The following is a 15,106-nucleotide window of genomic DNA, read 5'->3' on the forward strand; positions in this document are numbered from 1 at the left end:
TGGCTCACGGGCATATACAAATCCTTGTAGTTGTGTAGGGAGATAGACCATTGCACTTGGATATCAAATATATAGCTATAGCTATAGTATGATTTTTGAAACGACAAATTCTTTATTGAATATAGATCAATATATATAGAAATAGTTATTCAAAATAGCTTTTTGCACAATCGAAATTTCCCGCCAGATTTTGAGGCTAAATTATCTCCCTTGAAGGAACCGGAAGTTTTCAAGTGAGCGGGGTTACCAATGAAAACATTTTCAGATCGGCAAGATGTTCTCCCTTAAACTAGTGCATATTCCTGTATTTTTCCTTGTTGTTAACACAATTCATGGTAAACGTTATGTAAAGATTATTTTTTATGAATGATCTGTATACACCTTATCGCTATTTGTCCGCCATTACTGGACATCACACAAGTTCCCGTAATATTTTGACGTCATAATAGAAAATATCTGACGCCACAATGGAAAAGTGATTGTTGTATGACGTCAAAAGTTCGAGCGGGACTGATTCTCGGGTCAAGCGGGATTAGCGATAAGGTGTATTGAAGAAATCAAGAATATCCGTTCAGTTTTAAACAAACAAAATCGTTGCCGTTGGTTCATGTCTGTTATATTTGTTTTTCGTAAATTGTTTTGTTTTCAATAAGGCCGTCAGTTGTTTCGTTTGAATTGTTTCAAATTTTTTATGTCTCGACCTTTTATAGTCGAATATACAATATGTTTTTTTTTTCTTTGCTGAATGCCGTATTGTGACTACATGTATAATCATGCTTTAAGTATTAAGGGCATATGATACAGAAAAGATCACTCTTTGATTTTTCCTTCAGAACTTGACACTAAAACAACAACACAACTCGGAGTTTTCCATTCGGCATTTAAGCAGGGTGTGCCGACAGCCTTCTTTTTAAAGCCGACCACCTTTCCATTTTAGGAGGTGGTCAGCTTTTTTTTCAAATTCCAGATTTTTTTCGGTTCTGAACTGTAAAAATTTAAATACAAGTTGTGCTAAGCTGATTTGTTTTCATTGACAAAAATGGCTGATCGTCAAATTTCAATGTTTTCTTTTATTAATCGGGGGTAGAGAAAGGCAGATGACGATGATGATCAGGAAAATTCTAGATCAAATAAGTCCACTAAAACGGATAGTTGTATTGAAATTGAAAAAAAGCATAAAAAATACAGGAAAAGGCATGCAAGTGAAGATAAATATGAACAGGACTTTAAATGGCTAATGTATATTACTGTTCTATGTACCAAAAATACAGCACTAAAGCGAGGAACAGGACAGAAACTTGGATCGATAGGCCATGCATTAGTATCAAAAAGTGTGGACAAAGAAACAAAGAACTTAAGTTTATTGTTGTTAAATTAATGCTGATGCATAAAATACTTTAAATAGTGAATGAAAGAGAAAAAAGGGATAAATTATTGTAAAAAATAATTTCAAAGAAGAATATTTGACAGTTTATGTGACTACCTCTATTTAGATTTGTTCAATTCCATTAAATGTGAATACAATACTAATCTTTCTTGTTGCAAAATGTTTTGTGACCCCCACCCACAGTAAAAAAATAAAACCGGTTGGAAATTTTTAACAACAAAACAAAACACCCACCTTACCTTAGTGAAAAAAAGAGAAAACTGCAACCTTCAAATGGAAATACATATTGTTGACTGGTTTTTCCCAAAGTGTCCTCAGTAAATGAAGGCTGAACGGGATAACAATTTTGTGAAATCATACAATGATTTGTAAATAAAAAAATGAAAAAACTGTAGAAAATTTTCTTGCCAATAAAAATGCTTATAGAAAAAATTCTACTGTTGATTTTTTCTTGCAATTTCGTTAAAATATTCTTGGAGTAGTATATACATGTAGTAGGTTGCAAAAGAGAAAAATGGTGGTCCATGTGCTCATTTTAAAGCTAGAAATAGAAAACCTAGTTTTTTAAGTGCTTGAGATCCCATTTCCCTTTTTGGCGCTAATTTACGACCCAGTGTATTCTTGATGCCACAACATTGGCAGCTATTCCCGTCGTACATCAAACAAGTGTCAAAACACTATGCCAATTACTGTCGTATATGCATTATAAATGATAGAAAAGTAAACAATCTTCACTTGCCTCTAATTTTATGCACCTATATATGTGCTTTTCTCCTTCACGATTTTTCATTTTACAAATGTATTTAGTTTGTTAAATCAAATTACTATATAAGTGTAAAATAGAATTACAGTAAAAACAATACAATGAGTAGACCCCAAAGTTACTGTTGTTAGTTCAAAGCTGAAAGCATTTTCACATAAAATCTCTTATTTGATTTCATGATAACAATATTTCTCTAATTCTTACCTAATCTCTACTTTACCTGACCATGAATATGGCAATTTCAAGGGTTCTAACTTGGTTCATTATGACATAGCTTTTGAGGCATTTCTTTTTTCTATTGAAGTGCAAATATAACAGAGCATGCAGAGGATCCATATGGGGTCAGTAATGAACTGTATAACGAATGTATCGCACATGGGACTTTTCCTGCTAAGTTCTGTATAAAAATAAGCAATAAAATACAAAAACATTAATTGACGACGTCACCATTAATAGTTAACGTGACGTCATGAACCCCATATGAAATCTACTAACCTCATATGGATTCATAGGAGGTCACCACGTGACGCATTAAACCAATCATAACGTCATAATTTATCCGAGGTGGGATAAGTTATAATCTGCTGTTGAGTCATTCAAAAGTGGGGACCAACTTGTTTGGTGTGGTTAATGTCTTAAGATTTGTATTTCATGGTACATGCAAAATGTATATTGCATATTTAAATACTGACACTGGAATAAGAAACTGTTTTTAACTTAATAAATTTGATATTGCAGGATCTATTGATGAAAAGTTAGGCTATTATGAGACCCTTGAATCAGTCGATATTGAAAGTGTTGCGAAAAGAAGCATTGGTGACTCTCCTCATAATAAGCATGTAAAATTTTCAGCTTTAGGAAGGTAAGTGTACAGTGATTTATAACTTTCAGTTTTAATTTTTTATGTTTTATTGTTTTCTTTTAAATCATGATTGATTATCGGTAACCAGTTTTTGTTTTTAGCATCTTGATGATAATTCATTATTGAAAACCAGTTTTCTTTAATATCATGATGACTTAAGTATCCTTACCGTACAGAAAGCTATAAAAGTAAAAAACAGTGACAAAATGTAAAACAATTCAAAAGAGGAACCATCAGCCTTGTTTATATGTACAAAACAATTTCAAATATGACAAGAGTTCATACATTATATTTTTCATGTCTAGGCCTTTTATAGCCAACTATACAGTATGGGTTTTTCTCATTATGGAAGGCCGTACAGTTGCCTATAATTGGTTACATCCAATTTATTTGAACATTGATGGATAGTTGTCTCATTGGAAATCATACCTCATCCTTTATTTTTATATTATAACCTATTGTATAAATAATATGGTTTAAATATTTTGTAGAAATTTTTCTTTGGATTTAGAAGTAGCAAAGGGGTTATTTACACAAGATTTTAAAGTGCAATTAGTTCACAGCGATGGAACCTTTTCAGATGAGCATCTAGATACTAACAGCTTTTATTATGGAACTTTAGATGGTAAGAATGGTATTTTACAAACAACAAACAATTTTTTGAACTCATGCACTGAATTTATCACTGTATAAAACAACAATTACTTTCAAAGGGTTAACGTCATATACATTGGGGGCTCTGTTGCTGAGTGATCTAAGTAGTTCAACTACTGTAATCACTAGCCAGTCAACACTGAGGTTGCGAGTTCGAACCCCACCTGTGCAGGTGCACTCGACTCCAATCCTAATTGACTATGATTGTAAGTTTTCATACTGAAGGTCAGTGGTTTTCTCCTGGCACTCAGGCTTCCTCCACCAATAAAAGCTGACTGCCATGAAAAAGCACAATAGTGCTGAAAGTGGTGTTAAACATCAATCAATCATATACATTGAAATTACAATTGCAACCAAAAGCTAATTTAATACAAAGGCCCAGAATTAACTGTAAAGGACACCGGTTGAAAAAGTTTAAAAGCCACATAGATTTATAGAAAAAAAACATATAATGTTAATTTTAATGTAAATAAAGAAAAGTACATTTTATTTGAAAAACATCAATCCTACCTTTATTAACATAATACAGTTCAAAAATTTAAAGCTGTTGAAAGACTGTTGCCAATGGTACACACATGGACTAATTTAACTTTTCAAAAACTATCTATATTCAACAGCTTTACAAAGGAGTAAAGATATGCATGTTCAGGTTTACATCTTTAAAATACACAAAGAAAAACAGTCTGAATTTTCTCTTACTTTTGGGTCACTTACTTAGCTGGATAAAAGATTGCGTCTTCACTAATCTAAGAACCATACTCTTGCTTTACCAGAACATAAACAGTTGTAATATATCAAACATGGGTGAAAGAACAATAGGTGATTCAGGAGTTCAAGTATTCAGGAAAAGTCAATTTTTTTATAAGGAATTTAAACATGTTTGGGGAACAAATGTCTGAATCCTTTAATATTTGCTTATATCAAAAGACAGTCAAGTTTAAAAAAAAAACTACAAAGTACAACAACTGATATGTTGATGAATTTCTTTGCAAAAAGATTGAGTCTAATCTCCAAACTAGGGTTAGTGGCGAAAAGACTATCATAAACATGGCTACTTGAAAATAGAAATTAATCACCCAGTATGAATTTTTGCTGTCATGGTAAACTGAGCAAGTTCTGAATTAATTTCAAACCCTTTACTGTGAATTTAACTGAAAGAATAAGTTCGTAGGTAGTGGATTTCTACAGCATCAGTCAAACCTTTTATCATACATAGGGTTGTTCCTTTTAAACATACATGGTACCCAGGGAAGGCACCATTAAAAACAGGTAACCACAGAAAGAGGCAAACTTAGAATTTCACTTGAAACATTTTCACTGTACTTGACACCCACCCATAGTTAAGATTTCAAAGTGCCTTTCCTCAGGGTCTCTTGTATGTATTGATTGAACAGTCCTTATGTATTGTTTTTTATGACTTTAAGTACATGTATTCTGTAATAAACAGAAAAATTACTAAACATACCTTTTTTTATATCAGGAGAGGAAAAATCTGAGGTCAATGCATTTCTCCATGATGGGGTTATATCAGCTACAATATCCATCCCTGGTGAAAGTTTTATTATTGAGGTATGTATTGATATTCTTCTTTCTCCTTCTTTCATATCTTGAGGACCATCATCTAAAATTGTAAGACACCACCTTATAGGAGTTAATGCCCTTAGATAAGATTTCTTACTTATTATGCAACATTCTGTTGTCAGTTGAGTAATGGATTACTTAATTTTAGTCCTGTGAACTTGTGTTGGTTAAAGATTTATTAGCTCACCTGGCCAAAATTGTCAGTTAACACTTTATAAAGTTATTGCCCTTTCATGAGGATTTTCACCAGGCCATTATTTAAGTTAGTTAGCCACATGCACAAAAAAGTGAGTAATTAATACAAAATCCATGAAAATTAGTATTCATAAATATAAAGAATCCACATTAAAGAAAACCTGTTTGTTACAGCCAGCATGGAGACACATAGACACCCTTGTCAGAGCAAGTAGAACTATGATGGTTTACAAAGGAAGTGATACAAAATGGCCTAAAGAAATGGAAGAGGCTCAGAAAGGGGGAAATGGGTAAGAGCTAGAGAAAAAAAAAGTCTGTCAGTTTTGCATAATAGGAAATTCCCTGTGATAAATATAGATACATTTATGATAGCAACCAATCACATTTCTTGTATTCAATTGACTGATAATATATTATTATATATATATATTACATTATCTTGTGTACATGGTGTATGGGAATATTAGTCTTGATTATTTACAAATATCCCACCTAGGTTCTGGTGAATTTTCTGGAAAACAGGTCTGTTTATATATGGTACCAGTGCTATAATAAAACAACATTCACAGTCTATGATAATGCAATACTTAGGTGGTACAACTTAAGCTTATGTCCAGTTAATGAAAAACATGTACAGCATTAAAAAGCCTTGGATCATGTTTGTCAGACTAGGTCTTTGTATATACATATACAGATATATAAACAATAAATTTACACATGAACAGGAAACAGTGAATTATATTATTCACTTCTAGAATTCATGCACAAGAATGATGTTTATTTTAAATTTTCAGTCCAAATTTTTGTGGTGCAGCACATATAGATGGTGATGATGGAGAGACAGTAGGATTCACACATGCCCATGATCATGATGAAGGTATGTTTCTAATTTAGGTTGATCATTACAGTTACCTAAACTTTTTATGGCCCCGTTGTGGCACAGGGGGCATTATGTTATGCCCTTGTCTGTCTGTACATCCATACATCCCAAAATTAGTTTTTATTCTCCAACTTTATTTTGCCTCAGCCAAATGTTATAAAACTTGTACACAATGCTTATAACCACCAAACAGGGATCAGATTTGAATTTGAGTGACGTCACTTTCAGTGTTCTCGAGCTATGTCCCTTTATAAACGAAATAAATTGCTAAATTTGCCGTTTTCGCACTCTAAATTTGGTTTGCCTCAATCAAATGTTATAAAACTTATACACAATGCTTATTACCACCAAAACACAGATCAAGATCAAATTTGGGTGGCATCACTTTCACCATTAGTGTAAGCAATATTTTATTTAGAAACAAACTTTCACCCATTCTTGAGTTATGTCCCTTTGTAAATTGAAAAATTGAAGAATTTGTCATATATTTTCAAGTGGGGACATATGCGTCCATGGGGACGCATTCTTCATCTATTTTAATTATAGTTTTTCATACTTTTCAAAAAGATTATTTGTATCAAGCATTTGATAAAAAATATCATATATATACTTACATGACCTATTTTTTATAAGATGCTAAATGCAGAGATTATTCATTTGAATTATGATACTTTATCTGCAGGTCTATGTCTTTTTTCTTATTTTTGAGATAGACCAATACTGAAATAACAAACTTTTGTTGGGAAAGTGATGTGTCTGGATTCTTAATAGGAAAAGAATGGTCAGAAATGAATGTTTACCTGTTGGGGGAACATTGGGAAAAGAAGTAGAAATTCTAAAGAATTTAAAGATATTCTGTTAGAATAGTAATTGATATGTACGAGTATCCCTATAAATTTTTTGATTTCACATTGTAACACATTGACTGTATTATATCTATATACAGTACAACCTGTGACTTCCTCTTAGTTATGTCCACCCCCTTGTATGGTCACCATCGAATGGTGGCCATTTATTGGGGTATTCAATCTTGAGATGTTGGCCATTTATTGGGGTCATAAAACATAGGTTGATGTTTTATCTAATTATGTTACCTGTTGAAATCAATCAGGGTTGAAGTTTTCAGCTTGTATGTTTCATTAAAATTTACCTGTACAGGTAACTCAGGTTTCTTCTCAAATTGACATTTCACCTTTTCTTGAAAATGTAGAATAGAATGTTGTTTTAGTCTTTGTTAATTCATATCATTTGTTGATTTTTCTGTCTTTAAATTTACATATTTTCCTTTTTATCTAATGTTTTTATTTTTTTATGTTATTTTTTATATTTTATTTGTTTTTTTTTTTTGCTTCTTAATCTTTAAATTTCTTCTTGGAAAGAATATTGAGTAGAAATGACAAAAATTCAAAGATAAGTTATTGACTAGCATTTGAAAACAAAACAGAGAATCCTTTGAATAAATATTTTTTCAGTAAAAAAATGTTGTTGTACATGATGTACATGGTATTCAATTGTTCGTTTGCATTATTAAATGAATTATTATTAATTATAACTTATAATTATGCAAATGATATGTTTAAAGGAACCATGAAGCAAGTAATTTAACAAGCCTGTTTCTTAACAAATGAAAATTATCAATATCATGAATATCAATCCTTTTACAATAAATTTTGTCAACAAAGTTGTACAATCTATTATCATGATTGTTTTTCAGGAAAACTACAAATATCATTATATGGTATAGGAATAAACTATTTTTATTTTATCTTTATATTTTTCAAATCTCAAAACTGGAGTTATGCATGAACAATCACTAAAGAGACTTAAATTTTCCAAATGGCTACCTAGTTTTGATGAACATGATAAATGCTAATCATAATGCTTATCATAATGAAAAATGTTCTTATCTATGAATAAAGTAAATCTTATGAAAAGAAATTATTTAAAGGAAAAATTGTCTTGCATTTTGAAACAATTGTAAACTTATCAAATATGTTATCTTCAGTTTGACTAATTTTGTCAGTTAACAGGAAAAATTTGTCTCCAGAAAAAATGAATGACACTTCTATATAGTTTGTGACATTTTTATGGTCTATTAATTAAATCACTTTTTGTTCTGTGTATTATATTGTCGAAACTGCAGGACTGGCATATGCATGATACATATTCTTGGTATACATTTGCAAAGAATATTTCACTCAACTCAGGTCTTTTAGATAAAGTTAATAATTGCAGGGACGAATGAATTAGATTCTTCAAAGCCCTTGATTAAAAATGAATTTTAAGAAAAATAATAAGAAATATTTTTGAAAATAAAATAAAAACTTATGATGAAAACAGTACACTCAAATGCTTCACTAAGTAAAGAATTAGTGGTCATAATTTAGAAATAGAAAATGGTGGATACAAATTCCTATAAAGGATAGAATTGTTTGTAAAATTAACATAACAACTTAGAGATGAGATAATCTATTTGCAAATTGTTTACCTTCTCATAATTATGTCTCTGACCAGTTTATGAATAAAATCTTGAATCTTATGAACATGATGAATAAATTCTTAACCAAGAACAAAAAGTAAAAGAAATAATAAACCTCTATAACGTGGAACATGTAAAAAAAAGTCATTAGATCTGAGGGCAGAAACCTAATAATTTTTTTCCATGTGTTTTGATTTCTTATAGAAATGTTATTTCTTTGCATTATAATGTTTGTTTTTGGTTGTTTTTTTTTTATATGACAATAAAAATATTATTAAATTTTTCTGTAATGATTATTTTGAATATACATGTATTTATTCAATAGCAAAATAATGAATTGCCTAAATTTTATATAAAATAAGTCCTAAATATAATCTTAAACATTTTTTAAACAATGTTAAATGCAGTAAGTATAAACAATTTTGATTTTAGAAAAATTAATTTGAGAAACACCTTTTCAATGGAAAAAGGCAGGGAGAAAGTTTGCATTATATTAGAAGATGATATTCATTTATTATTCACTTGCCAAAAAATACATATAAAAAATAACTTAAATTGACAGAATTATTTAAAAGGTATAACATTAAAACAAACAGTCATGAGAAAATTTTTACAAAAAAAATGTTAGGAAGCTTTATGTTCAACTAGTTTTTTTATATCATTTTATTTTAGAATTTTCTTGTCATAATCACAGTTATTAAATTTGACAAACATAGGTATTTTACCTGAGACACTTTACCTGTAAGTTATATAATTTTAACATTTCAATGCAGTCATGATTTCCCTTTATCATTGACAAGTTTTTGATTGATACCTTGTGTATTAATTAAGCAACAGGAGGTATAATGATGGACATTTAGGGCCATCATGGTGACCATATTTTTTATGGCCACCATTAATAAGATAATGTCACAGGTAGTACTGTACATGCGAACAAGTCTAAATTGAAAACAATGTTCAAACCTATGATTGCGTTGGATAAAAACCACAATTTTTATACATGTGCATGCAAAACAAATTTCTTCGTAGAGGGGTCTAAATACAGCACAAACAACATTTTCCAAAAGACCAAAAAAGTGAAAAAGGAATCTGATGTTCAGTAGTTGTTGTTTGTTGATGTGGTTCATAAGTGTTTCTCGTTTCTCGTTTTTTATATAGGTTAGACCATTGGGTTTCCCGTTTGAATGGTTTTACACTAGTAATTTTTTGGGGCCCTTTATAGCTTACTGTTCGGTGTGAGCCAAGGCTCCGTGTTGAAGACCGTACTGTGACCTATAATGGTTTACTTTTATAAATTTTGACTTGGATGGAGAGTTGTCTCATTGGCACTCATACCACATCTTCTTATATCTATTCAACAAAACGCATTAGACTAGCAGGTCGAACAATGAATGTTTTTAAACCCTGCTCACTGCCATTGGCGATTGCCAAAAATTTGTACACCATATCCGGATTTCGACAATTTATGTCTCTTCAGTGATGTTAGGAATCGAAACGGTATTTGGAAGGCCATATGATTTACCTCAATTTAGGATAGACTCTTGAATTTTGAAGAGTCGAAATAGGATGAACGGATCATATAAACCCGAAGGCAAATATAATACAAGCCCAAACAAAAAAATGTAAACATGTCTAAATTGAAAACAACGTTCAAACCTATGATTGTGATGTGTCTGGATTCTTAATAGGAAAAGAATGAACAGAAATGAATCTTTACCTGTTGGGAGGAAAAGGAGTAGAAAAGCATTTGACTAGCAGGTCGAACAACGTACATACAAATGGGGGAATGGGATATGAATTATGATTAATTATGCCTAGTTTTTCTAGTCAGTATGTAGGGCCTCATTGGCCAAGTGGTCTAAGTATTTCATCTAATGTGTCAATAGCCTGTCAACAATGAGGTTATGAGTTCTAACTTTGCACATGACAATTGGACCCTTGTCTTTATTGACTAGCATTGCAAGTTTTTTTGCCAAAGTTGGGTGATTCTCTTTACGTTTATTTATGATCAAGACAAAAGTTTCCATTCTGTGTTTATTTTGTAAATGTATCCTTATTTTCTAAATAGTTCCATCAATTTGATTTTGAATCTATATTGAATCATAGAAAAATGCGTTTGAACCTCCGAACGATCCACGATTCTGTAATAAGGAGAACCCAAATTCACATCAGTAAAAATTAAATAACTAGTGTTTTGTTTTATTTCACTAAATATTTAGAGCAATTTGACAAGAGTCCATGCTTACTGTTATTTTTAAAGAAATGGATTCCTTAACATATTTTAATTGCTCATTTTTAAAAGGGCCAAGTGAGCTTTTCTCATCACTTATTGGCATCTGTCGTCGTCCATTAACTTTTACAAAAATCTTCTCCTCTGAAACTACTAGGCCAATTAAACCAAACTTGGCCTAAATCATCCTTAGGGTATCTAGTTTAAAAAATGTATCCGAGGATCCCTCTCAACAACCAAGATGGCCGCCATGGCTAAAAATAGAACATGGGGGAAAAATGCAGTTTTTGGCTTATATCTCTGAAACTAAAGCATTTAGAGCAAATCTGCAAAGTAACAGCTACAAATAAGTCAAACATGACCAAAATTGTCAATTGACCCGTTGATTGCCCTTTAACGTCAATTGTTCTCAATTTTTCGTAAATTTTTGTAATCTTTTACAAAAATCTTCTCCTCTGAAACTACCAAGACAAATTTAACCAAACTTGGCCACAATCATCCTTGGGTATCTAGTTTTAAAAATGTGTCCGATGACCCTGCCTGCCAACCAACATGGCCGACATGGCTAAAAATAGAACATAGAGTTAAAATGCAAGTTTTGTCTATTATTTTGAAAACCGTTATGAATAGAGAAAATCTGACGCGGGCAAAAACGTTCAGAATGTTGAGCTCTACCAACTGTCCATCTACGTCAAAATTGTCAGACGACTTCTTATAGGACTTATTGCCCTTAAATGACAAATTTAACTATTCATTTCATTTGTGCCTTTTATCTTGAAAACTATAATAGATACAGAGAAACATTAAATTAAAAAAATGATCAGCAAGACAAGTTCTAGAAATAAATTTTGGATTGTCGAAATCGTCAACCTTCTCCTTATGAGAGTTATTGCCCTTTGAAGATGATTTTTACAATATTTTGCGTTTTTGCCTTATTTCTTAAAAATTATAATATATAGATAGAAACTTAAATAAACAAAAATGATCAGCAAGTCAAGATCTACAATTAAGAAAATATAGAGGAAATCTCACGATCTACTAACAAGTCACATTTTGCTGATAAAGGTAGTAGGCTGTCACTCTTTATAGGAGTGATTGTCCAGCCCCTTAAATAAGAATTTTTTCCCCCTCTTTTGTGTTTTGAGCAAAAAGTAAAGAAGAAAGAGAGAAACTAAACAGACTAAATGATCAGCAATACAAAATCAACAAAACAGGGATTATTCTTATGAATTCTATTCTTGTCTTCAATGTTGGAGAGTGCCCTTTGTTGAATATGCACATAGACCAAGGTGAGTGACATCTCTTTTTGCTAAATGGATGCAATTTGGGTACTATGATCTTAGGCACTCTGGCTTCCTCCACCAATAAAACCTGGTTGTCACGATTAAGCCAAGAGTGCTAAAAGGGGAATTCAATCATCAACAATCAAACAATCAATCAATCTAGTCAGTGTGATTGACAGGCCTAGGGAAAGAGACAACTTAGAGCTACATGTTAAATTAACAACTTTATACTTTTAGATGAACATGATATACCACACAGCAGAAGAAAGAGAGCTACAGGAAACAAAATGTGTAGATTGATAGCTGTAGCTGATTACAAGTTCTACCAAACTATTGCTGGGAATGATATTTATGATGCTGCAAATTATATAGTAAGTTTTGATGTAGCACTGTTAAAAAGAATAAGCATCATCATAATTACATATTGCATATAAATAATTAAGGAGATAATTCACCTTCTCAGAATCTAATGCATTCTGGGTTATATTTTCAAAAATGTATACCAAACCGTTGTGGTTGTTTAAAACATCCTAGAAAATGGAAATTAAACCAGTGACATGACGTTATTTTCATTTTGGGGTACAAACAACAAAATTACCCATAGTTCTTTTAATTCTGAAATTGCAAAATTGCCAATTAGACAACTATATTACTGCCACTCTGAGTCTCTATCATTGTCAATTATGCATCAATAAAAAAAATATGGATGCCCTGTATTGGCTATAGTCCATAAAACGATCAAAAGAACTAAAAATTACAACTATTAACACATGCACACATGTGTCTTACAATTGATTAGTGAATATGCTCATTGTTGAAGGCCATACAGTGACCTATAGTTGTCATGTTGTCTCTGATGGAGAGTTGTCTCATTGGCAATCACACAACATCTTCTTATTTTTGTAATGACCTTATAGGTTTTATAAGGTCATTTTCATTGACAAATTTTATGCGGACTTCCATTAAACATTTGTTGCAAATAAGATATTATAGATATTCCACTGCATCTAGTTTGATATATTTCTCTATTCATGATAGATGAACCTTAGCCAGAGGGTTTGAAATATTAAAACAAACAACTGTCCAGGGGGAAGTTATATCATATCTTAAAAGACAGGGTGCTTAAATCTGTTTCTCTTATGTTTTAAATGAGTAAGGAAGCCAAACTTCAACTTTCTTTTAAATGATCTAAAATAAATTGACTTTTAGAAAGACAACATATGGCATCAAAATAGCATATTCAGAGGAAGGCAAAACAAACTGACATCATAAGTGGATTTTAACCAATTTTGAACTTAGAGGAAGCAAATTTTTAGTTAGCTACCAAAACATTGTAAAAGAACAAATTAGCTAAGAATTATAGAAAATTAAGAAATTGTTATAAAATCAATTTTAACAACTGAAATGATTAAAAATGACAGTTCCTTGTATTTAAGAATTGAATGCTTCTTTTTGAAAATTTATTGGGATGTAAAAGCGTTGACCGAAGCACGGAAGCGCTTCATTCTAAAAATGTGTGCACAGTCAACACTGTTACAACCCTATAAAATTTCTATAATTACATTTTTTTGCTAGGATCATGAAAACAAGATTTCTATCAAGTTTTTCTTTTATTTAACTGTGCACTTTATTGTGGAAGCTCGTGTCATCATGAATGTTACATTTCAATTTCAAATGAAGGTTAATTTCAAAATGACACGAGATTGCTATTAGCCAATCAAAGTAACGTATTATAATGAAACATACATGTAATGTAATTATTGTGGTTTGACTATTTCTTACAGGTTGGCATCATACAGAAAATCAACCTGATCTACAAACCAACTAACTTTGGACAAGGAGTAGGATATGGAGTGGAACTAGCTATGGTTAGTAATACCTTGAACAAGTAAAGAATTAACAAACAACAAAATGTTGCATTGTGGTTATAAAAATAAATCACAAAAATAAAAACAGTGGTCAAGTGTATAACAGTAGAAAGAGAGAGCAGAAAATGGCAGCCCAATATTTGAACCTGGAAGGGCTCTGTAAAGGGTTGTGGAAAATGTCCAGAAAAGTAAAACAACAAAAATACTGAACTCCAAGGAAAATTCAAAATTGAAAGTCCCTAACAATTGGCCAAAAGAAGTTTTCAGCAAGCTTCAGTAAATGTAACACCCTCTCCCCCTTATATAATACCATGTAGTCCATTATATATTTCTTGTAGTGGCCTCGGTGGCAGAGTGGTTCTAAATAGTTTATCTACTGTATCACTAGCCAGTCAACACGCAGGTTGTCATTTTATCTACTGTATCACTAGCCAGTCAATACTGAGGTTATCATTTTGAACCCCTCATGTGGCAGGTATGTTAGAATACCATACTTTATTATCCAGGATTGTCAACTTTCCTGCCAGAGGTTTGTGGTTTCTTTGGAGACTGGCTTTCTCCACCAAAAAAAAATGACCGCAAAAAAAGCCAATAGGCCTGAAAGTGGCATTATAAACACTAACAATTAATCGATTATATTGGTTTTGTATCTTATTACAGCTGAAGTTACATGAAGGACCAACACCTACATCTGGTAGCACAACTGACTACAACATGATCAAGTCATGGACTAGCCCTTATGATTTGTTGACAGTAAGTATTTTGTTTGGTGTTGATACTCAGTGCTATAACATGATCAAGTCATGGACTAGCCCTTATGATTTGTTGACAGTAAGTATTTTGTTTGGTGTTGATACTCAGTGCTACAACATGATCAAGTCATGGACTAGCCCTTATGATTTGTTGACAGTATTTTGTTTGGTG

General features: G+C 31.6%; 1 protein-coding gene across 1 annotated transcript in view; it reads left to right on the forward strand.

Annotated features, from left to right (window-relative positions):
* The first annotated feature begins 243 nt into the window (after positions 1-243).
* The window catches only part of LOC127718694 (ADAM 17-like protease), a 78,737-nt gene continuing 63,874 nt past the window's right edge, over positions 244-15,106 (forward strand). Inside the window, exons 1-9 of the mRNA XM_052224749.1 lie at positions 244-335; positions 2,889-3,012; positions 3,504-3,637; positions 5,147-5,235; positions 5,617-5,732; positions 6,237-6,319; positions 12,552-12,685; positions 14,099-14,182; positions 14,843-14,935. Of these exons, the coding sequence (XP_052080709.1) occupies positions 275-335; positions 2,889-3,012; positions 3,504-3,637; positions 5,147-5,235; positions 5,617-5,732; positions 6,237-6,319; positions 12,552-12,685; positions 14,099-14,182; positions 14,843-14,935 (918 nt within the window). The 5' untranslated portion in view covers positions 244-274. The remainder of the gene's footprint in view (positions 336-2,888; positions 3,013-3,503; positions 3,638-5,146; positions 5,236-5,616; positions 5,733-6,236; positions 6,320-12,551; positions 12,686-14,098; positions 14,183-14,842; positions 14,936-15,106) is intronic.

This window comes from Mytilus californianus, unplaced genomic scaffold (genome assembly GCF_021869535.1).
Source record: "Mytilus californianus isolate M0D057914Y unplaced genomic scaffold, xbMytCali1.0.p SCAF_10, whole genome shotgun sequence".
NCBI lineage: Eukaryota > Metazoa > Mollusca > Bivalvia > Mytilida > Mytilidae > Mytilus > Mytilus californianus.